This window comes from Vulpes lagopus, chromosome 16 (genome assembly GCF_018345385.1).
Source record: "Vulpes lagopus strain Blue_001 chromosome 16, ASM1834538v1, whole genome shotgun sequence".
NCBI lineage: Eukaryota > Metazoa > Chordata > Mammalia > Carnivora > Canidae > Vulpes > Vulpes lagopus.
Genome location: NC_054839.1, coordinates 5,858,118 through 5,885,026, shown reverse-complemented (window position 1 = coordinate 5,885,026; position 26,909 = coordinate 5,858,118). Strand labels below are relative to the sequence as shown.

Genomic DNA, 26,909 nt, shown 5'->3' with positions numbered 1-26,909 from the left:
CTCACACCAAGCTAATTTAAAGGTTTTGTTTATACAATGGATAATTCTGCAAACTCCACAAAAATCCAGTAACTACATATTTTAAATACTGTAATAAAAATGAACAAAGTCATTGGTTAATTCTATGATGTATAAGAATAACCTAAAAAACAAATTCTGAATAAAGGCATAATTAATAAATTAGGGAACATATGAACTGCTAATAAACTGGGAGAGATTTTGAACCTTTATAATATGTACAAAAAGGCAGCTGGAAACAAATGAAGAAATCAAACTACTACACATTGTTGCAGCACAGAAAAGATTGGGTGTATTTTATTAACAATTACATCCTCTTTCCTGTAGCCCGGCACAGGAACAATTTCGATATCTGATGCGAGTTTCCAACAGCAAGCAGATACTGTGATGTCACTAAGCAACTTACTGTGATTTCACACCATATGCGGCAGTAAGAAATTCTTTAAAAATTAAAAGGCACGCATAAGCTAATTTCAAATATTAAGTCCAGGCTACGTACGCTCTTAGATACAATGTTTATAACACTTGTAGAGCAAAACAATTTTTAAATAAACATTTCCCAAAACTTGAATAACAGAACCTAAGAACAATGGATCTGCAGCAAAAAAAAGTTACATCAAAAAAAAAAAAAATTAAGAAATAAGAGCTAACCTATAAAGGTTTTTTTTTTTTAAAAAAAAGATTCATAAGCAACCTATATTCTTTAGGTAAATAAAGTGATTGTTTTAGAGTAATAGGTATGTTTATAAGTCCGTTCTCACTATAGTTCATGCCTACTTAAAATTCTATCTTTAAAGATATTTAAACTGATAATTTGTTCCTTACCACAATTAGACTCACTGAAGAGCTCAAACTAAAGCAACAGCATTTTTCGCAGCATGCACACACAAAATAATCTACCATTTAGTCATCTCATTAACTTATGTTTTCACTTGGAAAGATTGATCAAATGGTCTCAAAAATAGTGGAGAACATTTTCTCTACTCTGATGACATGTTTATGCATCTCAGGTAGCATTTTTATATCCATATCGTTTTCTTCAATGTTTTAATACCAGTAGACTTAAAACAAACATATGTAAAGATAAATGAGGCAGATTCTAGTGTTTAAGAGTCATCCATAAAGTATCACATGCAGAAACAAAACAAAACAAAATCTTGTAGGAAGTTTAAATGTGTTTGTCCTCAAAATAAACGTGCAGGCACCCTACAACGAAGAGGATTTGACTACCTTAGCCTTTTGTGAAGTACAAAGCTAAGTTCTTTCTGATGGCCCACTTTGAAAGTCATCTAAGATTTTCTAAGTTTTCAGAAGCATTTTTCTAGTCTTTATTAAGTATAATTTGTGGCAGTAAATACTTATATCCTAAAACAGAGGCACAGGATTGAGATTTTAATTCTTCTGGGTGCTTAGTCTTTCTTAAAGGTAATACTGATGTCTTAATTGCCATAGCAGCATAAATTAGGTATTAGGTATTTGTAAAAATAGCCATTAAATACTAGTTCATGAGTATATTTAATGTACATATAAATCCTATGTTAAAAGTATAAATGAGGAAATATAGCATAGTTCTATGATTTCTAAACTGTTGACCATCAAAAAGTAAACCACCCTCAAGACTTAACAGAACTTTAAAAAAAATTGCTTCGACATATGAATTTAAGACTTTACTTTATTCAGCAAAATCATTTATTTACACAATGGGGAATGCTGGTTTGACTTTGTCAATGAAATAAAAACAAACTGAACAGAGACAATACTGAACTGTATATATATCTTGTACCAGAGCTGACCGACTGTTTCCTTACCTGTATCAGGAACATCAAGAGCAACGGTATCACAAGGACACTGGTTAACAATACACCACACAGGTCCAGTAACACCCTGGGAGCTTCCAATGCAATTTCCAACTTTTTCTTTTTTTATAAATATATAAAAAAACAAAAAGTCAGCAAAACCAGCATTATGATGTAATAGGCAGAGTATAACTCTGAAGTCAATGGGCCAGTAGAAACTTATCAGACCATCCACAGTTTACAAAGTGATCTGCTCTTCTGCGGATCACTAATGAAGAATCCAAACAGATGAAAAATAGATCACTTTCTAGAAGACAATAATGATCTGATAAGGATCTGACTTAATGGAAGTTAAAGGGGGGGGAGGGGGAGGAATGCAGAGCATAGCCCCTATTAGAACAAGCTAAGTTTTCCAGATTTTCCAAATTAAAAAAAAAAACAAAAAAAAACAAACAAAAAAAAAAACCAAAAAAACAAACAAACAAAAAAAACAAAAAACCACTTCAACATGAAGCTACCATACAAAGTTTTTCCATTTTTCTTTGTAAAAAGTTCAGAGTTTGCAGTTTAATCCTGGGTCTTTAAAGAGAAGGACAGTTTGGGCCTGGACTTGCCCTTGCCCAGGATAATTTTTTGTTCTTCTTTTTGTTGACGTTGCCGCTCTTGTTCTAGTTTCATCCTTTCCTCATGAATCTTTCTTTGTTCTTCAACAATTCTCAACTGCTCTTCAGCCTGAAAGTTAAAAGTGAACATTAAAACTTTCTCTGAATATCATGTCTTGTACTAACAATACTGGGGGATGACAGCTTACAGACGACACCATGTTGAATGAAATCTGCCTTCGTGCACACACAAAGCGATAAAGCGATCAAGGACGAAACAGAGGAATTAGAATAGAACTCCTTACTAATTCTACATATAGTTTCTGATGTGGTTTTATGAAAATATGTTTAAAAAAATCACAAAAAAGCACATACTTTGAAAATGGAAATTTCTAAAATCCTGTCTTAAGATCAGAATAGATTTTGCCCAATTACCTATTTTATCTACACTTTCAGTGTGTCAGATGAAGACTGGCAATTACGAACCAAGGCATCAATGTCCTCAAAGAACAGGTTATCTACCAATTATTAGATTCACAGTTAAAGACAAAAAGTTATAGGAAAAAACCTCTACTGGGGCTACATTACATTGTCAATGTATAACCAAGAAATACTAAAGACCCCTTTCTCTCAAGACAAAAAAATTCACAATCTTTCAACTCGCTGACTAGAGAATGCTTTTCCGTTTCAGCAGCAGACACTGGTGTAGTTAACTTTGGCAGTGCCTCAACTACCTCACAAGTCCAGGGAACCAACTCTTTTCCTGGGCTGTCTATGCATTTTCCATCTTTATCGAAAAAAATGTAGGCCATTCTCATTCTCCCTCCTCAAGCTTCTCCTTTGGCCTCCCAGAAACTCCATGCTCACTTCCTTATTTCTCACAGAGGTGTAGCTCTACCCCTATCTAGTGGGCATCTAGTGGGCAGAGGACAGGCATGTTATTAAATATTAAACATCCTACAATGCACAGGTCAGCCATCAGAACAAAGAATTATCCAACCCCAAATGGGCCAAGGTTGAGAGAAGCTGCTCTAACCTTGAGTTTTTAAATCTCAGTGATCACTGTTTTCCTTTGTTTCCCATCTGACCTTCATCTTAAAACATTCACTGCATCCTCTAAATGCTTTCCTATTTTCAAAAGTCAGATTTTAAAGTCATTGCTTCCATCTCCATTATTTTACTAAAATTATTTTCTAGATGGTCAGAACTACAATGCTTAATGATCTCTTTATTCATTCTTCTGTTCACTTGAACTTATTAATTATTAGGTCTTTTAAAAATTTTCTCCTCTCCCACATATTCTTGAATATGAGATACTGGCTGTTCAAAACATTCAGGTTCTCCAACTCATCACTCCTGTTTGTCTCCACTGATACGTTTTTCGCTCAGAAATAGTAACATTCGATGTGACTGCATTACAGGCTTTATGGTGAAGATGGGAAAAGCGATGGACTCTGGTATACAACATGAAGTATTTTTAAAAACCCTGGCTTTTAAAATACGTAAGTAACATGAAGAGGTTTATTTTACTTTAGGATGGTGGTGATGTAGACAAATAGGTAGAAGACAAATGGTGGTGGGGCAAATCCACTGTAATCAAGTAAAGGTCAAAGATGAGGAAGATCAAATTTAAAGAGAAAGAATTTGGTCGGCAGGCAAGACGGAAAACCCAACAGAGAGGTGAAACAAATCTTCCATCTCTCAGAATCTTTTCCTAAGCTACAGCTGTCGAGTAGGTATAGTTACTGGACATAGACCAGGGAGACCTCCAGGTGCCTTCGAAATTCAACATGTCCAAGATACCCCTCAAATCTAACCCTAAAATAAATCAGCTCGTTCTACTACCTTCCCTACCACCACCCACATTCTGTAACTTGCTTCTGTCTCCTCCCTCTTCCCTGACACAAGCAGACAGCCAACCAGTTGGTTAATCCATCCTTTATTTTCCCTTTTCCACTACAATGTCTCATCTGGAGCCCCATACCCATGGCCACCACACCAGTGCAGGGTCCCACGTCCCTTAAGAGACCTCACTGAATTTCCTTGTTCCCATCCCAGTCTCCTCATTCACCCTGCAGAATGCTACCAGTCTCACCATTTTTGGAACATTGTTCTATTCTCACATGCCCTTAAACTTCCCGTGACTTCCACCATGTATAGAATATGGCCCCACTTCCCAAATGAGCATACTATTTAAGACTTTCTATAATCTGGCTCCCACTGTGTATAATTTCTCAAATTATGCTTGCTTTTCTATCCTGCCTCCCCCTCTCCTTTTGCTCACGCCATTCTTTCCTTCTACTGAAATCCTACCTGTACATCCGTTTCAAACCACCACTTTTGTGCTTAGACTTCCACTGATAATCATTTAGTGAATTAATGTGCCAATTACTTATCCAGTTTTAACAAATCATCATACATTTGGAATAAGAGCTTGGCAAGTGCAATTAAATCAAGGTAAAGAACCTTACTGTGTGTGTCCATGTGCCTGGGAAATGCTTACAAATATAAATACCCAGATTCACTGTTCCCTATTGTTCTAACTAAGCCCTTAGGAAAGCAGATTAGAATCTTGAAGAGGAAAAGGCTTGGACATCACAACCTAACTCTTAAGAGAAATCTAATTAAAATTACACAGTAGTTTTCACCCTATCATGTTGACAAATTGAAAAGATACACAATACTATCTTATGAAAAGTACTTCGGCACTAATTACCAAAGTTCTATCTTCATTATAATGCTTTTACCCCCAGCAAATGAATTTCCTGGAATATATCTTATAAATAACATTTGTGTAACATGCAAAACTGAACAAAGTTTTCTAATGCAACACAGCTTGCAAAAGACTGGAAAAAGCCAAATATTCCCCAGTATGGGACTATTAAGTTGCAGAACATCTGTATAATAAAAACACACACACACACACACCAAAAAATAGGAATCCCTAAATCTGAAATGGAAAAATCCCCAAGTTACACTGTTAAGAAAAGCAAAGTCCCAAATAGTATATATAGTACGCGGTTTCTCTGCAAAAAAGGGAGAATAAAAATACACCTATTTGTATCTGCCAAAATCTCCATTTTAAACTCTAAACAAAGGCAAAATTGAATATACCTTTGGACATGGCAGTGAAAAGTAGGTGGATAGGGAAAAAGAGATATAACCCCTTTATTTTTCTAAAGAATAAATTTGATGTGATTAAATTAAAAACAAACAAGATTTTTTAAAGCAAACTCATTTCAAACAGATAGGAAATACTAATTCTGCACTGAAATTAACTGTAGATTGGGTAAAGAAAAAGAAAGTTTCAAATTCATTTAGGTCTACAAATATGTGCGTGTGTGTGTGTGTGTGTGTGTGTGTGTGTGTGTAGAAGGGGAGCTTTAATTTCTCTGGTTCACCCTTAGTACTACTAAGTATATATTGCCTATTGAAAGTATCTGATAATGAAAGGATTTTTAAAAATGAAGTAAGCAGGGAAATATCCTATCTTTATGTACAAACATTTGTACTTTCTTCCATTATAGCTTTAAATGAAGCATAAACGCTATTCAATCACACTGGGACAAAAACAGACTAGTTAAGCAAAACCCAAAGCCATCTACTTTATTAATATAGTGGCTCTCAAATGATGAATATCCATCTAGAAGGTCTGACCTTCTACCTTAATTTGCTAGGTAATCTTCTAAACTCCAGCATCACTCTGTAATCTGTCTGACATGCCATTTTCTTTCTGATGACCACACTTGTCGGAATATCCACTACTCCTCTACCCTTGTGTTGTTTCAAATGTGTGTAAAAGAACTATTCCAATGGGATGGGGGTGGGGGAGACACATAATGTGCATGTCTATTCATACATATGAACAATACTAAGTTCTCCTACAAGGATTACATGGGGACCCAAGAGAAGCTAACATCCACAATACGAGAGCCATGAAATTAGAGTGGGCCTTTCTAGCCATTAAGTCCAGGACCCTCACAAAGTTGACTTTTTACCCCTGCACCTTACTCAAAGAGTGATTGGTGAGATTCAATACTATAACCAAAATATACCATTCTAGCAGAAGATCTACTCTCCCAGTACCTTTTGCCCCACCCTGCCTGCCTTTACCCAGAGGTCCTAGTTCTGTTATTGAAATTACTCTTTGGGGTGGTGGGGTGGGGTGAGAACCTGGGTGGCTGAGTTGGTTAGGTATGTCTGCCTTTGGCTCATGTCATGATCCCAGGGTTCTGAGACTGAGCCTGCCCCACATCAGGCTCCCTGCTTAGCTGGGAGCCTGCTTCTTCCTTCTTCCTCTCCTTCCCACTTGTGCTCTTTCTGGCTATCTGTGTCTCCCCCTCAAATACATAAAATTTGAAAAAACTTACTCTTTTCCAAGCATTTCTTTCTTACACTGTCTATAACTATACATCAAGGTGATCCTTAGTAGCAGTTTCTTTCAGCAAATAAAGATGCTGAAATCTACTACTCTCTACTTAAAATATATATGGATATATATTTCACAAAATTTTAAAAATACAAGGAGAGAAATATTTATCAGAAGTGATTACAGAAATGATAGGGAAGAATGAAAAACATTTCAATTAGGAAATATTGCCACTACTCAGAAATGTGAATTTCTGCATTTTAACCTTCCCAGAAACACATCCTGTTCCACTCTGACATTTATGATTTTAATTCTTTGATTCATCTTTCCTTCTACAACTAGTGTAATGTACATCTACGTTATATAAACAATGAAAAAATATTTAAAATTTTGATATAATTAGTTCTGATGCTTAGCAAACTATGGACCAAAAAAATTTTCTAAAGTTATTAATGTACAAGGTTAAAAAAAACTTTCGAGAATTAAAAAAAGCAATCCCCACCACTGGTGATTTGGTTATTCTGACAGTTACCTCCTTATAGTATATACTATCCTTACGGGATATTATTTGCGATCACCTAAAGAGAATTCATACCACCAACTCCTCCTAGCCCCTTTCCTTCTCAATTTAGTTACCCAATTGTTAAATATATTTATAATCTTGAATATATTTTCGGAACTTCAACACTGCATAATGTCTCCTGAGAGCCGATATTATCTGGAGTGGAGACAACAACCTCAAGAAGGGACTGACAGTTGAGATCAGCATGGGATAATCAACACAAGAAAGAACCCCTGTCCTCCAGAGCTCTGGAGATAATGCTGCCAAAAGAGCAATCTCATACCTTCAGGATTTTATCATTTATGTCCCAAAATTTCAGAAAAAATGATCTCATCCAGATATGGTTCTTTGCATCTTCTATACCCTAAATTTTTTTCTTTCAAAAAAGTTGTTTGTCTCGGGCATTCATTCCCTTTGATGGATATTTTCCTAAATGCCTGCTGACACTGGGTTGTCAGCATGATGACATCTTCTCCGGTTCCTATACCAGATTTTCTCTCCATGCTCTTTCCTCCACTTTCTTCCTCTTATACTCCCCTCCTCCTTTATCGCTCACCAAGTTTATACTGTCTCTAGTTTCTACTTCCACCTTACCATTTAAGCCCCATCTTCTGACGGGCTTTCAGTGGGTTTCTGGTTGACATTCTTTCCTTCAAGCCACCCTATACAATGCCAATACACTAACATCTAGAAAGTTTAAAAAAAAAATGTTGCCCAAAATACATTAAATGAGCTTATCTTATCAATTGAAAACAAGCCTCTCACTGACTAAACATCCTTCCGTAACTTCACCACCATTTCATTTCAAATTAAAATATTTAATGAACATTTACAGTTGGCGCCATGCCATATTTGTCTGTTTCTTACAATGTGCACATATATCAGAACTAACCACCCTAAGTACTGAGCTCTTTCAACTTATACACGCTCACTTTAGTATAAATGCCCTATTCTTTTCCTGGTTATATTAGTTTCCTATAGCCACTGTAACAAAGTACCATAAACTGGATACCTTAAGAGAACAGACATTTATTCCAGAGACAAAGAAGTCCCAAATCATTATCACTAGAACAAAATCAGGGAACCTATGAGTCACATGAGCAATCTCTTCAGCCCTAGCAAATGATTGTCCAGCCATACCCTTGGCCTTCTTTCCAGAATTTTTCTAACACTAAAACTAACTTTAGCATTTTTTGTAATCTAGAAAGGATAAAATTTTCTCCAAACATAAAGTGCTCATTCCTTTATACCTATCAGTTATTTCCCCTATTTATCTCAATAGATCTCAAATTTTACTATAAACAGCCAGAGGAAAACAGACTGTACTCCACAATTTACTTAGAAATACTTTCAGTTACACATGTAAGTTCAACACTTAAAAAAGCACCTTCCACACAACCATAGGGCACAATTCACCTGGGTTTTCTACCACTAGACAAGGACCTCCTTCCCTCTAGTTTTCAGTACCATTCTCATTTGTGTCTAAGCCCTGACCTTTAAAGTCCATATTTCTATGAACAGTCTTTTTTAAGGCAGCCTAGGTATTTTCTATCATGTGCCTCAGAATTCTTCCAACCTCTAACTATCCAACTTCAAAACTACTTCCACATTTTTAGGCAAAAAATGTCCACGAACTATATAGTTCAAAATAACATAAAATTATTCTGGAGGTTGGAAGTTCGAAATCGGCATCACTGGTCCACAATCAATGTGTCAACAGGGCCATGCTCCCTCAAGAGGCTCTAGGGGAAAGTCTATTGCTTGCTTCTTCCAGCTCCTGGTGGCTGCCAGGATTCCTCATCTTCTCACATCATTCCAATCATTCCAATCTTCAAGGCCAGAATCTTCAAATCTCTCTCTTCTCTGTCTTCAGCCTTCTCCTGTGTGCATTGTGTGGTTAAAAAAACAAAACAAAACAAAAAACTCCCTCTGCTTCCTTCTTACAATGGTATGTGAGTGAGGTTGTTAATCCAGGATAACCTCTTCAAGATCTTTAACCTAAAAAGGCCCTTTTCTGGGGGCCACATTAGGTAACAATCAAGGTTACATTTATATATATATATATATATATATAATATGTGGACATATACTACATAAATGGTTACCTTTATATATATATAAAAATAATATGGACATATATTATATATATAATATTTATATATAATATATATAAATAATACGGACATATACCACATAAATAGGTTTTTTTGTTTGGGGATGGAGGGGCATTCTCCGGAGATCCAGAGATATCTCTTAACTGCCAAGTGAGATCTGGTTTAAGTATGTGGAACACATTTTACATATAGTCCACTTGGAAACATGGTAAATCTTCCTATTTGGCAAGTGGGTAAGGAGAAAACTATTTTCAATAGTAAAGAATAGAAATACACTGTAAGTCTCAAACTTATGATTTGCTGATAATTTAAAATTTCAGGGACAGCTGTGTGGCTCAGTCGGTTAAGCGTCCAACTCTTCATTTCAGTTCAGGTCATGCTCTTGGGGTGGTGAGATCAAGTCCCACATCAGCCTAGTGCACAGCATGGAGGCTGCTTGGAATTCTGCCTCTCTCTCTGTCCTTCCAGCTTGTGTGCTTACACTCTCAAATAAATAAAGAAAACTTAAAACAAAACAAAACTTCAAAGAATGTTTCCCAGTTAAGATTAATTTTACCTTATCATTATAATGTAAACTTTTTAATTTTATTAGAAGTTGTCAGTCTCTGATTATAGTTCAGGTATTTAAATGCAAATTAACCAGGTTCCATTCTACTACCACCTTCATTCACCAATTCATAGTTTGAGGATCATTTTTTTCTACTGATACAGTCTCCTGGAAGGACAATTAACTCCACAACACCTGTTAACTTTTCTTAAGTCCGTCTCACTTTCTGAGTAAGTAATATTCTTATACATACCACAATAGTACCTGTGCTTGGCTTTTCCCAGGCACATCACAAAAAAAACTTGTGTGGAAAAGAGGAGCAAAAAAAAAAATTTTTTAGGTACTATTTTTAACTATTTAAACTATTTTTTAATTTTTTAAAAATTAAAATTCTCTATTGTATCAACAACAGCCTCTCAAGTATTTGAAGATAGTTGTGCACTGCCAATACTAACCCAGAAGTATAATCCAATCTGCCAAAAGGCCAAGTCCACTCAAGCCAAACCACATGTGAATTATTAGTTCTTGTTTGATTTTATAAATTAAGCATGTCTGTTGATTAATATTCTTCTGCCTCCTTTTGGACAGATAAAATCAAGTATCTTTACAAACAATTTGGCATGTGAGCAAAAACTACCTTTGATCTGGAGCACCTTGTAAGAATTCACATCTGAGAGAGCCCATGTGGCTAAGCTAATGCATTCCTTATTACGATCATCACTGCCATCAATCTGAACTTTTGTTAACAAGGACCAACTTAAAAGTCCATTCAAAGTGTGGTTTAAATTTACTTTCTGTACTAATTATTTTTATGTGATCACAAAAGTGATGTTAGTTGTATTAAAAAAAAAAAAACTAGAGAAAAGTATAAAGTTACATATAAGTCTACTACCAATTAGAGATAACTATTTTTAGCATTTTGGCATATTTTCCATCTACTAAAATGTGCAAATATATTTTTCAAGTTACCAGGATCATAATGTATACATAAGTTTTGTATTTAGCTATTTCCCCTGTATTACCAAATACTTTTTGACTACAGGAAAAACCAGCTGTAAGCACATGTTATAATTCATCTAAAAACCTTCACTATTCTAAATTATATTGTGAGAATTTTTTTTTTGTATTACCGTATTTGTATCTGATTCAGTTTTCACCAGATTCTTAGAAATAGATTTAAGGTTCCAGATATTTACTGATACAGTGTCATTTTCTAAACTGGTCATAGCCATTATAAACTACCTCCATCACCATATAAAAAAGTCTTCTTTATACCTTATTCTTGCCAACACTTGGTGTTAATGAGGAAAAAAAAGTCTTTCTATTGGTATGTAGTATTACAGAAAATGAAAAGGAAGAGATCATTTCTTTGTTTTCCTACAGAAGTTGGGAGACTGGGATATATTTTCAAGAATTTATTAGACACTTTTCACTTGTGTGAATTCTCTTCTACATCTCCCACTTTTCTTTTTCAATTAGGGAGTTGGGTCTTCTTTACTGACTTGTAAGAAATTGTTGTATTATACTTCCATGGTTGTAATGTTTAAGAAATCTCCCTCAGGGTACTAACTTTTCTAACCTATCTTTAATCTGCTTTCAAACTGCATCCACCATTACTTATCTCACAAACTTCTTACTCTTACAGAAAGCTGGTTTACTACTATAGCTACTACTGCCTAGCCCACCATCCTGAGAGCACCTACACTCTTGCCTTTTTTCTAATGCTATGAAATCCCAGAAAGGCCTTTGCCAAGCTTCCTCACAGTCCTGCCCCCATCATAAATTCAATTCCTAACTGGCCACTGAGGCTTGGCTCATGGGCATCTCTTCCAGGAAGATTTACCAGGCATTCCAGGGCAATTATGTCAATTGCCCCACAACATCCATACCACTACCAAATACCTCCATATTACTTGTTAACTTTTCTTTGGATTGTCCTTGGGTCTACCATTAATACATTAAATACTTTAAAAACTTAACGTCTTGTCAATTTTTATCTCCAAATTGCTTTTTTACATATAATAACTTCTCAATATAGAGTATGTGAGGTTAAGGTTGGCTACTCCCTCTTCCTCCTTTGCCTTCTAGAAGTTAAGAATGCATCACATGAACCAGTCCACATTTCTAGCATATTTATTATGTCATAAAGCAAATAAAACTGCTGTTGCAACAAGATAAACTACCACTACTGACATACTCAGGACAAGTCCCATGCTTCTAAAATACTAGCATACTTCCCTTCCTTTCTTAAATATTCTTCTAAAGGAGTATTCAATATATTCCACGTAATATTTCCTAATACATGTGTAAAAAGATTAAAGAACTTGCTCAAAATTGAGAGGATGAGGAATGAACAACAAAATTGAAAGAAATCTCTGTTTGTGCCTGGCATCTTTATGCAGCAACATTTTCTTGACTTCTCTGACTTCCCTGCAAGTATATGGACTCCCTACCAATAGAACCAAGTAAAAATTAATTTTCTCTAACATGGACAATAATTTCTTAAAACTTCCAACTTTATCATACACAGGAAAAAAATGAGTTACATTCAAATCCTTACCAAATATTCTCAAACTCCTTTTCTTCAAGATATCTTTTCACTAAAGTCTTACTGATATAACATGCAGTCAAAACAGTGTTACTGTACAATATAGTCTATCAAAGTCAAATATTCTAGAATAGAGCTAGTCTAAGTATGGCCCATGAATCAGCAACAGTTTGCAAACCAGAATGGATCCACAACAAGATATGCAGAAACCAGGAGTGTTTTAGAAGCTTTTATAGCCACTTGACCTCATTTTTCTAATAATTCATCTTAATTATATCTTGCAAAAGTAGAGGTCTGAGACAAATCAGGATTAAAAGAACAAAAATTGGCCAATTACCACCACTCGAGAAGCACTGCTCTAGAATAAGCTTGCTAATCTTTTCCCAGTAATGACACACAGAAAGTCCTATTTTTAAGGTCCACGTGGGTAAACAAAAAAAGCTGCCAAGAGCAATATAAAGTGCCCAACCAAGTTTCTCTAGGCACCCTGACAGTCATCAGAAAGGATCAGAAAGGATCTTGGCAGGGCCTAACAAGTTGAGGAGCTCTCTTCTAGAAGTCACAATCTTGGCATTTCAGGCCACCCAAAAATTGAACTACTGTGCTACCCAATCTTTTATCATGTTCTAAGAGAAATTCTATTCCACCAGCTTGGAAATTCTAGTTCAATGTTTCAAATACCAACTACACTGTTCCTCCCTTCTGGAAATATCTATGCCTTAAAAACCCACACTGTATTTATCTTTCAAAGCTCAACCTTCTAAACTAAAATTAAGGTTCATACTTTTCATTTTAATTCCTCCTACCTGCACTGAGATTTTCATCTTATGCAGAATCACTAAAAAAGGGATTATCACATACTAATTAATGAACATGTAGTGATATATCTTACAATGACTCCTCATCCATTCGTAGTGCATCATCATTCAGAGTGCTTTTTCTACCTTAATAGATTTTAAGATCTTTTCATGGGGAAAGCAGGATTAAGTCTTTCCTTTCATTACAATAGGACAGCAATATTAGCTAAGTCTTTCCTTTCATTACAATAGGACAGCAATATTAGCTAAGAATCCACAGTGTCATGCTAAGCTGTTTAGGGTATTTCTGGTATTGCTCTTCCCTGGGGTAAGCTATCTTTAAAAATATCATGCTTTAGAACTTATTGCCCCATAATTTTAACTTTTTACATTCTTATCAACTACAAGACACATTACATACGGTCTACCTTTGCCCTTGTTCTTGCTGGGATCCACTGTCAATTAATTCTTAGACCAATTCAGATCGTTTCCTGTGCCTTTATAAACTCACAGAATTTTTTTTTTTTTTAATCGTTTACCTGGAGCTTACAACTTGCTTTCTCCTGGCAAAGTAGGGCTTAGCAGCAAATGTCTTTCTATGACTCTATCTGTATTATTCTCAACATATTTCTAACTAGACAAAAGTTTTCCAAGATGTCTAGAACCAAGAGTCGCACCCTAGGTCATGTCTCTATTCCTGGGCACTAAATAGCACTCATCTCCCATTCAACCTAAGTACATTTTCTTCCATCTCTGACTTATATTCTGCTTGAGGAAGCAGAATTCCTAGATGGTACCTTCATAGGAAAAAGAAAGCTTTTTCCTTCCAAAGCCTATCCTCCTTTTGTACTTTGGCTTCTTTATATCCACAGTCCTTTAATTCTAGCTTTCTTCATCATACCAAGACTGCTTCAAAATACATACTCTTAAATGGAAAACCCTAGGACACCAAAAATCTTTTCTTCTTTACTATACTTTAAATGCTAGTCTGTGCTAAAAACAAAGAAAACAAAAACTCAGAAATACTAAAAAACAGAACTGAAAAGAAAAACGGAAGCAGCAGAGATTATTTTTTCTATTTTAAAAAAAAATCACTTCAGTATCTTACATTGGCTTCCTTATTAAAATGTTTAAATTGCTCTCTGCATCACCTTTTATATCCCTAGAACATAACTGCTTCAGCCTCTGTACTCCTTACTAGATTACAGTCTCAGAATAGGAAAAGAGCTTATTAACCTGGTACACTTATTATCAAACATATGCTATCTACTTTACCTAGTAATTAGTAAGTAATAAGCTAACTAAGGTAAAGCGAAATACTGCATTTTAGTTTAAATACTTCACAACTTTCATTGCTATTATTTAGGCATAAAAATGTAAATGGGGTTAAGACAGAAAAATCTCTGGGATGGGGAGAGTACAATTCTCCCAGGAAACCTGTTTTAAACCACTGCAAATTTTAGAATTTTCTCCAGATTAAGTAAATTTCTGGATTACCCCAATAGAGTCCTCCAGAAGACACACGCTAAAATCTAGTCAACCATTCCTGTTCTTTTCTCAACTCTCTGAAAATAGACCCGAAAACTTAGAAGTCAACCATTGAGCACAAAATCATTTCACAAATTCTGAAAAAGTAAAACAAACATCAAATACTTTTCAAATGTACACTTCATACACACCAGTTTGGCTTGTGCTTCTGCAATTTTTCGGTTATTCTCTTCCAGTATTCGCTCTAGCTCCTCACGTTTTGCACGTTCTTCCTCCTAAAGGGGAGGACATGTTTAGATGTTAGAAAAATAAAATGTTTATTTTTACTGATAAATATTTACTAATCTTCCTCTGAACTTTTTTGATCTGACTTAGAGGGTAGCTTTATAGCCACCTTCTGTCTGACAAATGATAAACTGTGCAGCCACTAAAATTTGTTTCTAGCACGAAATTTAAATCATCCCTCCCAGTCCAAACAGCAACCGACTAAACCCTCCCTAATGATAGTTTCCTGGCAATTATTACTAATACTTTAATATCACACAAATCAACAAGGACAACTACAAAACTGGATAGTATTTACCAAATTAAAAAATAATATATAAAATATAAATAAAGTGAATATTTGTCTCACCAATTATGTATACCTACGTATTCTTTACCTATACTCCTTTAATCAGCATTAAAAGTTGAATATTTACTGTCTTGTCCAGTGTCCTGCAGAGTGTGCTCCTCGGCTGCCATACGCGCCAGCTTCCTCTTTAAAATGATTTGTACTGTTAGCTTGGCAATACCTGCATCAGCAGCTCAACCATTTATAAAGAAACAACATACAAGGAAGGCTGAGCTGAGGAATGCAGATGTTTATGGTAAGAAGGAACAAAAAATGTAATTCATCATTCCTAAGGCAAACAATTAATAAGAAAAATACATTTACTGTTAGTGAAAAATACAAATGGTAATCCATACTTCATGGAACTAAGGGCTCTTCCATGGGGAAAATGGACTTAACATTCAGATGTTGACAATTTCTAAAGGCAGCTTATCTTGTCATCTACAGTCTGAACTGAAATTCAGGAATCCAAGGGGTGCATGGTCCGGAAATAAAATTCTGTAATTTATTTTTTTATTGGAGAATTTAATGAGGTTTTATAATGCAAACTATATGAAGATTGCTTGATGGTTTGGGCAGTGTTCAGATCACAGCATACATATTCAAATGATTTTAATATTTGGAAAGACTGTCAGAGGGTAGTGTCCGTGTTAAAAAAAAAATTGTTAATATGAAACAAAAAGCAAATGAAGAGAAAAAAATCTTCCTATGATTAATAACTCGCTACAAGACAGCACCATTACTCCAAAATTATCTTCATGATTAAAAGCAATGATGTAAATAAAATTTCATACATTCAATTGCACAGTCTGTGATAGCTACCAAATATAGACACGTGTATCTACTTAAAGACAGCACAAGGGAAAATGCATTTAGAAAAGCTAAACTTACTGGAAAACAAGAGAGATTTAATATGATGCCAACTTGTCCATAATACCAAGATTAACAATGATGAGAGACATATTTTGAGTCAAATATTTAAGTTCAAGAAAATGTAACTAGAGGATTTTCTATGGCACACACCAATGGAATCCATACTCATTATGCAAACTATGTCAAGGGACACTCAGTGCCATAAAGTAATTTGCCTTGAGTGTTTCAGTGACTTTCAATGAGTTTTAGGAACCTGGAGTAATCAGTGCAAATAAGCCAGAAAGCTTCAGTAGCAAATTACTGTCTCACAGAAAGACATTTTCAACTTCTGCTCCAGCTGCTGATAAAACAAATCATGTGTTTAGCTTGACTCCAGACAAGGACAACCTGTTCCTTCATAACTCTCTAGAGAAAAAAAGGAGTTGTTAGTAGATACTAAAAAAGTGGATGAATGATCTGGACATTTTTCCTAAAAAGATTCTTTGAAACACATTAGGAAAATGGAGGGCCTTATGATCAGAGTGCTAGAATTAGTCCATTGTGTTGAGGCAGGATTCGGGGTAAGGGGTGAGGATAGAGGAGGACAAAAAGAAGAGCAAGAAAACCTAAGTATCAAAAGCAGGTGCTGTCACTCAATGTCAGGCCCTGCTCTTTGTAATCTGACTGAAGGCAAACAGCCTCTCACAGTCTAGGCAGTAAGAATGATACACAGAAAAGAAGAATACATATCCACAGGTGGATTTTAACCATCTCCCTTTCACCACTCCCTGTCTCCCCCAACCCTCCCAAAAAAGAATTTAAGTCCTGCAGCCATGGCAAAAGTTTCAAACACTTCTCAAATATGTAAGCCAGTTCCATTAAATCAAAAAGTATCCTTGAATACGTTTTATGAAAATAACTTTTAAATATCAGTCAACACTTCTCAATAGGCTAAAAAATTAACTTTCGCAGCAATGTTAAGTTTAGATGAGAAAGGAATGAGTCTGTATTCCATCTCTTTCTGAACTGAGCAGGAGGCACACCGAACACTGAAAGTTTTGCCATGGACTGTCTCTACTTTCCAAACGACCGAGCGTTACCTCTCTGGCTTTTTGTGCTGCAAGCTCAGCTTGTCTCTGTCGCTCGAGTTCTTCGAGCAACTGCTTTTCCATGATGCGCTTGGCTTCCTCCACCCTTCGGAGAACTTCTCGCTCAATTTCATCCTTCCTTTTCTCCAGTTCTTCCTCTACCCTTTTTGCCACTAACTCTTCCACTCTTCGTGCTGTTTCTTCCTCGATGAGTTTTTCTTCTATTTCCTGCTGCCGACTAGCAAACAGAGTGGAAAAGAATGACTTAGATAATATAAGTAAACTGAACAATGAAAACAAAACTAGCTGTAAGTCTATAAAGCCTTCAGCATGACTTTGTATTTTATAATTCGTTTTCATGCAACATTCAAGGAAATACTAGATATCAAGATGTTAAGGAATACAGAAATTCAAATGAGTATGAAATATTTGTTTTCTATGTCTTTTTAAATACAAAAGGACTAGTATATATACATACACAAAGAGCTTAATTAGTTTTAATTTAGGAACTATAGAAGAGATCTGAAACAAGAAGTCTATTTTCTAGACTGTCACAATCAACTTTATAATCAAAGAACAAGCTGTTAAGTGTATGGATTTATCATTTGCCAATGCACTCAGTACAAGGGCTGAACTACAGAGAAGTCAGGAGAAAATATTATATAGCAAGCAATTCAGATGATAAAGTTCACCCAACCTCACCCCCACCAGCAAAATCAACATAAATACAGACTTGAAGAGATTCAGACTGCTAAGGCAATGCAGTGTAGCTTTTATCGAAAATACAGACCAATGTAATTCAGGTTCTGAACCTAACACCTTTTACTGTAGCTTTTCTTTCTTTGGTTAATTGATTTTCAATTAAAAACTCTTCAAGAGGGGATCCCTGGATGGCTCAGCGGTTTAGCGCCTGCCTTTGGCCTAGGGCACGATCCTGGAGTCCCGGGATCAAGTCCCAAGTCCAAGTCGGGCTCCCGGCATGGAGCCTGCTTCTCCCTCTGCCTGTGTCTCTGCCCCCCCCACCTCTCTCTCTCTCTCATGAATAAATAAAAAATAAAATCTAAAAAAAAAAAAAAATTAAAAAATAAAATAAAAAAATAAAAACTCTTCAAGAAATGGGAAAATGGATGAAAATATATCACCAGTTCTAATAAAAAGTTCAATGAAGCATGATACTGTTTTAACTATTTTAATCACATTTAGATATTATAAAACAACTTCATCACTCAAAATGAAATTCCACACTGAAAATACTGACATTAATCAAGGCGCAGGTGAAAACCATGCACATTTCATACCACTGATACCCAAAATGATAGCTACTCAGTCACATGTGTCTAGTCTGAATTGAAGATTAACATAATGAAAAATATTAAAAATATCTTACAAATATTTTTATTTGGTTACATGTTAAAATGATATCTTAAGAAAGATCGAGAATACACTAAAATTAATTTCACTGGTTTCTTTTTAATGTGGCTACTGGAAAATTTTAAATTACAGATGTAGCTCACATTGTATTTTCTATTGAACTGCACTATTTGAGACAATTTGTGCTGAACTAATAATAATAAATTCAGAGGCTCTAGAAGTATATCTAAATCCTAAGAGACCTATTTATTAGTTATGCTTCAACTTCCTCACAATCCACAAAATTAAATACAACCTGTAACCTTTATATCTTTTGATGACTCATAAATATGTATGAGCCAGTCATTCAATTTATGTGTTTAGCAAAGACTTTATAGTGTCTAAGTGACCTTTAAACACCCCAATCCACTTCAACTAAACTCTATTTTGGGGTTGATTCAATTCCCACTCAAGTGATTTTATTCTCAACTCCTGTTATGTATTCACAGAGATACCATACTAACACCAGTATTTCTAACATTCTAATTTATTTCAGTTTCTGCATTTATAAGCTGTTTTTCTGTTGAGATAGTAGCTATTTGAAAAAACTATTTTAGGTTCTAGATATATGCGATACCTATTCTGCAGATTCTGTTGCTTGTTTCTTAAATATTTCCTCCCAATACTACATTATTCGTGATTTTTATTTAAAAAGATACGAAAGCCTAACTATGCTTCTTTTCCTTTTGAACTTCCAATAAAATGCAGTTTAAGGTAGTTTCAAGGAACCTTTATCTAATTGCATAAGAGAATAGCTATCCACTCCAATACTAGAATGAACTGCCAGAAGTAACTAAAAGAAATCAGGCAGTGATTTCAGTAGAAATCAAACTACATTTCAAATACAGAAATTTTCTCTATTTCATCCAAAGAGAATATAAAATATATAATACCTATTAACCAGATTCAGCAGACCAGGCTCTACTTCTGCATACGTTGGAAAGTTTACATAACAAAGTTTTAGGAGTATACACCACCGGCACAAATATACTTTTGCTAGTTGGTTTTTACAACATTAGTAAATGTAAAGAAGGCGAAAAAGAAACTTTTTTAAAAGGTCAAAAATAGTACAATTCAACTCTGAAAGACAATATATAACAGTTTCAATTAAAATTTTCAACACAGGGACAGGACAGCCCGGTGGCTCGGCGGTTTGGCGCCGCCTTCAGTCCAGGGCCTGATCCTGGAGACCCAGGATCGAGTCCCAGGAGTCCCACGTCGGGCTCCCTGCGTGGAGCCTGCTTCTCCCTCTGCCTGTGTCTCTGCCTCTATCTCTCTCTCTCTGTGTCTCTTGTGAATAAATAAATAAAATCTTTAAAAAATAAAATAAAATTTTCAACACAAAGCAAAAAGGAGCAAAGAATGGGATAAAGCTTTAGGGTTAGCTTATCAGTAGAAAAGTTGCCAAACAACTCAGGAATATGGTAAAGATGCAAGAGACCTGATTCATATTCAGGGTTTTTTCCAAGCAGTGCCTAAGTAATAGCAGTAGAACAAAGGCTAATAGGGCCACATTTCCACAGACTTGGTCAGTAAGGAGAAAACAAGCCTAAATAGTTTATAACTTACAGCAAAAGCCAGGTCAGCATGGTGTGAGCAGTGACTGGTGCCACCCCTGGACACCAAACCACAAGGGCCAAATGACACGCAATAGAGGTATATTCAGTGGGCTGCTCTGCTGCTACGCAGTCAAATCTAAGGACAGCTCAGTGGTTTTATAGCCCAGAGGGGAAGGCAAGTGGAAAGTCCCAAGCTCAAAAGAAACTGGGAGGATGAGAAATGCCCTAGTGGAGTTTCTCACAAGGCTGCTTATCTCCCTTTGTTCCCAGAGGAACCACAGGACATAGCACCATGATTGTAATTGCTACTGGGTCCCACGTGGAGACAAGCAAGGTCAGGATGCCACAACAGATTTGTTCTCCTACAAGTTTATCAAGAATGTAATTTTCTGCTGTTGCCGTTATTCTTAGTACGGTTAAAATTACTTCAGTAATCAGAAAGAAAGTTTTACAGAAATTTTTCAGTTTCTGCCCTGAAAAGTTATGCTCAATAATGCTTCAATTCCCCTCTCCCCACACGGAACAACAACAACAACAACAAACACTTTGGGTCATTAGCACCTGATAGAAAGAAGACAAACATTTAATGTCACTGCCTATCCACTCCTTCAAACTTTTCCCACAAGAGCTGTCACTTTAAAAGATGTTCAGGGTCCCTAATCTTTTCCTCAGACTCCTCTGCTGAATATATTCCCTTGCCAAGAATTTTTGCCACCAATGAATCTTCAAGTTTTCAATGGAATCAGTATATATAACATTAAGCCTCCATTTTCTCCATATTTTCAGGAATTTTAAAAATACTGTCACAATCCATTTAAAATGGCAACTATTAAAACAGCAAAGGCCCGGCAATGCAGCAGAGTATGATATGACTGTACAGCAACTGGTAATATTATTTTAAATATATTAATATACATAGAAATATTTTAAAATGTACTAACTCAACCCTAGGAGATTACTTCTAGAAAGTACTTCATAACATCAGCAAGCAGCATTAATTCCTTATTACTTGGTACCAAATACTGTGCCAACAGCTTTATACACCATGTCACTGGCTACATCCCTGATGGTTCCTCTGGCATGGGAATAGTTTACTAGTTGGGCTCCAGCACATTTCATTTTGCTGAGATGACTCCCAACCTAAGTAGACTCTTAAGCACTATACTACCCTAGATGGTTTCTCCAGGACAAATATGAAAGGCAAAAGTATGCAGAAAGATGATTTTTTTAAAAAGATTTTATTTATGGCGATCCCTGGGTGGCTCAGCGGTTTAGCGCCTGCCTTCGGCCCAGGGCACGATCCTGGAGTCCTGGGATTGAATCCTGCGTGGGGCTCCCGGCATGGAGCCTGCTTCTCCCTCCTCCTGTGTCTCTGCCTCTCTCTATCATAAATAAATAAATCTTAAAAAAAAAAAAAACAGATCTTATTTATTCATGAGAGACACACACACACACACAGAGAGAGAGAGAGGCAGAGACACAGGCAGAGGGAGAAGCAGGCTCCATGCCGCGAGCCTGATGTGGGACTCGATCCAGGGACTCCAGGATCACGCCCTGGGCCGAAGGCCAGGGCTCAACCGCTGAACCACCCAGGGGTCCCATGCAGAAAGATTTAAGTATCAGAATAGTCACTTTATTTTTTTTTTCAATTTTTATTTATTTATGATAGGCACACAGTGAGAGAGAGAGAGAGAGGCAGAGACACAGGCAGAGGAGAAGCAGGCTCCATGCACCGGGAGCCTGATGTGGGATTCGATCCCGGGTCTCCAGGATCGCGCCCTGGGCCAAAGGCAGGCGCTAAACCGCTACGCCACCCAGGGATCCCCAGAATAGTCACTTTAAAAACTTATCAGGTTCTTATTAACATCAGGTAGATCTTACGTCCTAATACATGGTCTTAAAGTCCTAACTTTCATGAAATACATAGTTCCACATACTGACTTTGCTCATAAAAAGTGCTTTTTGCTCTCACAATGAGCTCTTCAAGTATTCTAGGAATCACTCATATAGATCCCAGTTCAGTTTAGATACGTTAATTTAGAAGGCTCTCAGTCTGTCACGCAGTTAAACCCTAAGCATATTCACAAACTCAGATTATCACAGGCTACAATAAAATTATACCATTAACATTTCCTGATTTGCTGAAGTCATTCACAGCTGCTCATTTTTTCGATATGCACAGAGCATCTCAAAAGAATACATAAAAAAATGATAAGGAGAGGGAACTACACTGAATGGTTGGGACACAGGAAAGATTAGAGAGGTAGAACTTTTTGAACTCAATTTTGCAACATTATGCATTAGCTATTCAAAAATGAGGAAAAGAAGTGTTTTTAAATGTTAAGGTCTGCCTTTCACTGTCTTAATGTAGCAACTCATAAGATCACTTCTTAAATTCAACCAGGCTCAATCTGGCTGCATGCACATAAAGTATATCATACAAATTATTTACTAATGCCCATTATATGCCAACTATGTCTAGATACTTCCAATGCACTATTTCTGATCTTCATAATAAGCAAGACCCGTATCTCCATTTCAGGAATAAGAAACCAAGCTTACAGGTGATTTATTCAAGGCCTCACAACAGTAAAGAGCAAAGCAACTGGTTTCTAGTATTACTACAAACTTTCTAATTGGTTAAACCCAAGAGAATATTTTAATTCTGCTGTCTCACCATCTCTCATCTCATACTGAACCTCTTTCAAGGTACACTGACACTATGCATTCTTCTGAAATCCCTTCTCTGCTTCCTCCAACACACATTCCCTAAGGTTCTTGCAGTCCTGTATACAAACTGCTCTTTTGCCTCCATCTAATCTCAAGATTTCCTCTAGGCTTCAGTGTCCCCCATCAACCTTTGATAAACTCACCATATCCAAATGTAAGTGCCCACGGTGCAAGTAACAAACGGAAACTCCTTTGTGTCCATCCACCTTTTCTGTCATTTTAATCAGTCTACCACACAAATAGTTACTTGAACATTTTGGTAGCTGAAGTGCAACTGCCACAAGGTAAACATGATTACCAACATTAATGTTTAATTTCCTTTATGTTCCAATTCAGTTTTATTTGCACTAAACCTTTCTTAAATTTGTCCCTCTTTTCCATTCCAATAACCACCCCCTCACTACTCCTGTGTAGCCTAACTCTAATAGCCATCCTTTTAGAGCATTCTGTGCTGTTTTTTTTTTTTTTTGGGGGGGGGGGGGGGAGACAACACTGTTTACTTCCTTACAACTTTTCCTGTTTCTAGGATGAAATCCAAGCTTCTTAATACGGCATTTGAGACTCTCCTTGTGATTCCCACCATTTACCTCCCCAGTCACTCCATGATTTTTGTACTTTTGTAACTTCATCTTCCAGTCAATATTCACTGTTTTACCCCACTTTAAGGCCATTCTGCCCTCCTCCCTCTCTTTATTCATCTAGGGGTGGAGGGAACTCTGCTTTGGGCCCCATGTAACTTCCTATGCCTTACAGTCTCTTAATCTACCAGCCATTCCTTAGGAGAACTAAGGTGCTTACCTAAGATCTTCCTTTTTACAGTCACATGAGCATCACTGAATTTACCACACTGTATTATTATGTAGCTACTTGTAAGTCTTTAAGGTTCTCAGAGAACTCAATTATCTTTAATATTAACAGTCCCTAGCATCTTGCCCAGCACTTATTAAATGTTCAATAAATATTAGCTGAATGAAATGAGCTAACCCACAGAGACTCGTAGACATACAGCCATTTATGCCCATTTCTGTGGCTCCAAAACCTGTAACTTTCCATGGTTTCCTCTGTGTTATTCCCAAAACATTACACCGTATTGAGAGCCTTACTGCATGGCACAGAGGAATTCAGTGTATAGGTGGCTGCTGGCTCTGCCCCCTCCTCCCTTCATTAATGCTAATGGTAGTTTGCTGCTTCTGTCAACTTGGAACTGTACAGCTGCCTGATTTTCTCATGTAATCCCTGGGTTTTGTCTCTGCTATTCATGTGTAGCTTGCTAAACATTTCTAATTATTCTTTGCATACCAAGGTTCCTTTCATTTTTCCTACAAGTTTTAGCTTTCCAGTGAATGGCAAATCATTTCTCTTTGGACATCTGTTTTCACGTGGAAAAATTATCTCAGAGATGCCTTAAGTAAGCTTCTAAACGTTCATCTGTTGAGATTTATTTAAAAGCTACATTTTCACAGTTAAGGATCTTGTCCCAGACCAAAAAAACCTGGATTCTATATAATCAAGGTTTGTTCGGAAACTATTACTTGTATTTGGTTTTCATATGTTGATCACCAACAGCTCTACATAAAGGAAAAGTATGCAGCAAAATAGCTCTCCTGGTATTGCTTCCTCCGTAATATTGTTAGTGCTACAGTCTTGTGCCTTACTTTGCTTCTTAGAAACAAACTCTGCTGGAAAATCTAGAATACACAAATCCAAACATGTAAAAATTCACATGTATTTGTCTCAGGAAGACCCTAAATTCAGTTACTTTCCGCCTCACGAGCGCTTTCTAAACATGAACCAAGGAAGACGGCTGGTTTAAGCAGTGAGAGTTGGCAAACCAACTCTACCTTTCCACCTGGCTTTGGGAAATGAATACCCAGAGCATCACACGACCATGGTCTTAAACCAAAACAAAACCTGCATTTTAAAACCAAAAGATCCTGACTCTGGAATTATTTACACCTACTCTTGAATCTAAAGATACCTGGGAAGTGCCTCTTCCAGAAGTACTTGTGCTCAGTCACTTCAAGTTGGGAACCTTACTATGGATGACTCTGATTTTCCCTCCATTAAGGGAGCATATACGAGCAATGCGAAAATAAAAGCAAATATTCAAACGTCTTCTAAACAAAAGTGTACTGAAAGGGAAAACGAAGACAGGACTGCACTTAAGTTTGCACTACAAGGGAATATGAAGCAACGGAAAGAAGTATAAAAATGGAGTAGGTTTTAACTGGGATGGTGGTGAAACAGGTGAACTCAAGTACCAAAACTCATCGGACTGTAAGCTTCAAGCGTGCGCATTGTTTGTACAGCTCACAAAATAAAAAAAATAAAATAAAAAAAACCGACCAGCGCTCGAAAAAAGAAACGCAACCGCGACATCTTTAACAAAAGGAATGTGCTAACGGAAAATGCATTCGGCCGGGGGGGGGGGTGTACAGTGAGACCACCTACATGTCTTACTCCCGAGGGGGCCCGCTCCGATACCAGATACCGGCACGCTGCGGGCGGCGGCAACCCGCATCCCGGGGGTGACTTCCTTTGGGCTCTGCACCTGCGGGCCCGCCACCGCTGCCCACCCCGTCTGCAGGCTCGCGCACCACGCGCCCTCAGCGGCCCGGGCAGCTCCCCCACCCCGCTCTCAGCCCCACCTCCTACTTCCGGCACTCCGCTCCTCTCTCGCGCCAAAATCGCTTTCCCCGCTTCCAGCCTCTCCTGCGCAAGCCCCGCGGGGTTCCCTCCCGGCCGGCTCCCGCGTCCGTCCCGCCGCAGGCTGCGCCCCCGCGACCCCTCGCCCCACCCCCACGGCGCTCCGCCAGCCCCTCACTGCCCCCGCCCTCCCCCGGGCTGCCCGCCCCTCCCCCCGCGGGCGCTCACATTTTTCGCTGCCGCTCGAACTCCGCTTTCTTCTCCTCCTCCTCTCGCTTCTGCTTCTCGTCCAGGCTGCTGCGCTTGCTCACCGTGCGCCCGAAGATGTCGATGCGGTCGGGCGGGGACGAGGCGCGCTCCCGGTCCCGCTCGCGCCGGGACACGGCCGTGTTGGTGGACCGCGAGCGGGACCGCGACTCCCGCCGCCGGTTCCGTTTGCTCTCCCGGGATTTGGAGCGCTTCCGCACGCGCTCCTTGTCCCGCGACCGCGACCGCGACCGGCTCCGCTTCTTGTTGTGTTTGCTGCTCTTGGTGTGTTTGGAGCGGGACGAGCTCCGGCTCCGAGACCGGCCCATCCTTCCGGGCGACGCTCGGACTAACCGCTGGACTCGGGCCCCGCACGCGTCCCACTGCCCTCGCTTCCTCCTCCGGACGCCGGCTGGCCGTGCTGTCTCGGCCGGGGGAAGGAAAGCTGTCAGCCAGCTGAGTTTAAACCGCTCTCTGAGGTCGACGGCCGCCACGAAGGCCGCCTCCAACGACAAGGCCGCAACGCCAGGAGTTGCTAAGATGGCAGCCGCGGCTGCACCGGCCGCCCTCCCCACAATGCCCCGCGCGGGACGCGCCGCTACGCGGGCCCCGCCCCCTGACGATGGTCGCCGAAGGCGAAGCGAGCGCTTCCGAGCGCACTCGGCTCCTTCCGCCAGCCCCGCGCCAGCCTGACGCTCGGGAGCCGGAGTCCCCACCTGAGCTTTTGGTGCACTCCTGCTTTCCGGCGAGATGCCAACACCGTCCGGATGAACCCGTCGCGTTTTGGTGAGAATGAAACCCTACCTCGGCAGGAACGGATGCATTATTTTCCAGGAAGCTGGATTTCTCTCAGGCAGCCCTGTATTGTATCAGAGTGACCCTGAGCAGGTTCCTGGTTTCTCTGAGCTTCCTCATTTGCACAAT

At 38.1% G+C, this 26,909-nt stretch overlaps 1 protein-coding gene across 1 annotated transcript; it reads right to left on the bottom strand.

Moving 5' to 3' along the window:
• Positions 1–1,672: 1,672 nt before the first annotated feature.
• ARGLU1 (arginine and glutamate rich 1) lies at positions 1,673–26,544 on the bottom strand. The gene is made up of 4 exons (XM_041731086.1): positions 25,968–26,544; positions 17,407–17,632; positions 15,033–15,116; positions 1,673–2,546 (listed from the first exon to the last, which is right to left on the bottom strand). Exons 1-4 carry the CDS (start codon positions 26,312–26,314, stop codon positions 2,382–2,384), a joined length of 822 nt encoding a protein of 273 aa, XP_041587020.1. The 5' UTR covers positions 26,315–26,544; the 3' UTR covers positions 1,673–2,381.
• Positions 26,545–26,909: the final 365 nt, after the last annotated feature.

Bases quoted from the DNA above. Each gene is read 5' to 3' on its own strand.
- ARGLU1 (XM_041731086.1), bottom strand. From the start codon at position 26,314: ATGGGCCGGTCTCGGAGCCGGAGCTCGTCCCGCTCCAAACACACCAAG. The intron at 15,117-17,406 runs GTAACGCTCGGT...CCTCCCCTTTAG, and splicing joins CAGCACAAAAAGCCAGAGAG to GAGGAAGAACGTGCAAAACG. The intron at 2,547-15,032 runs GTGTGTATGAAG...TTTAACTTTCAG, and splicing joins CAGAAGCACAAGCCAAACTG to GCTGAAGAGCAGTTGAGAAT.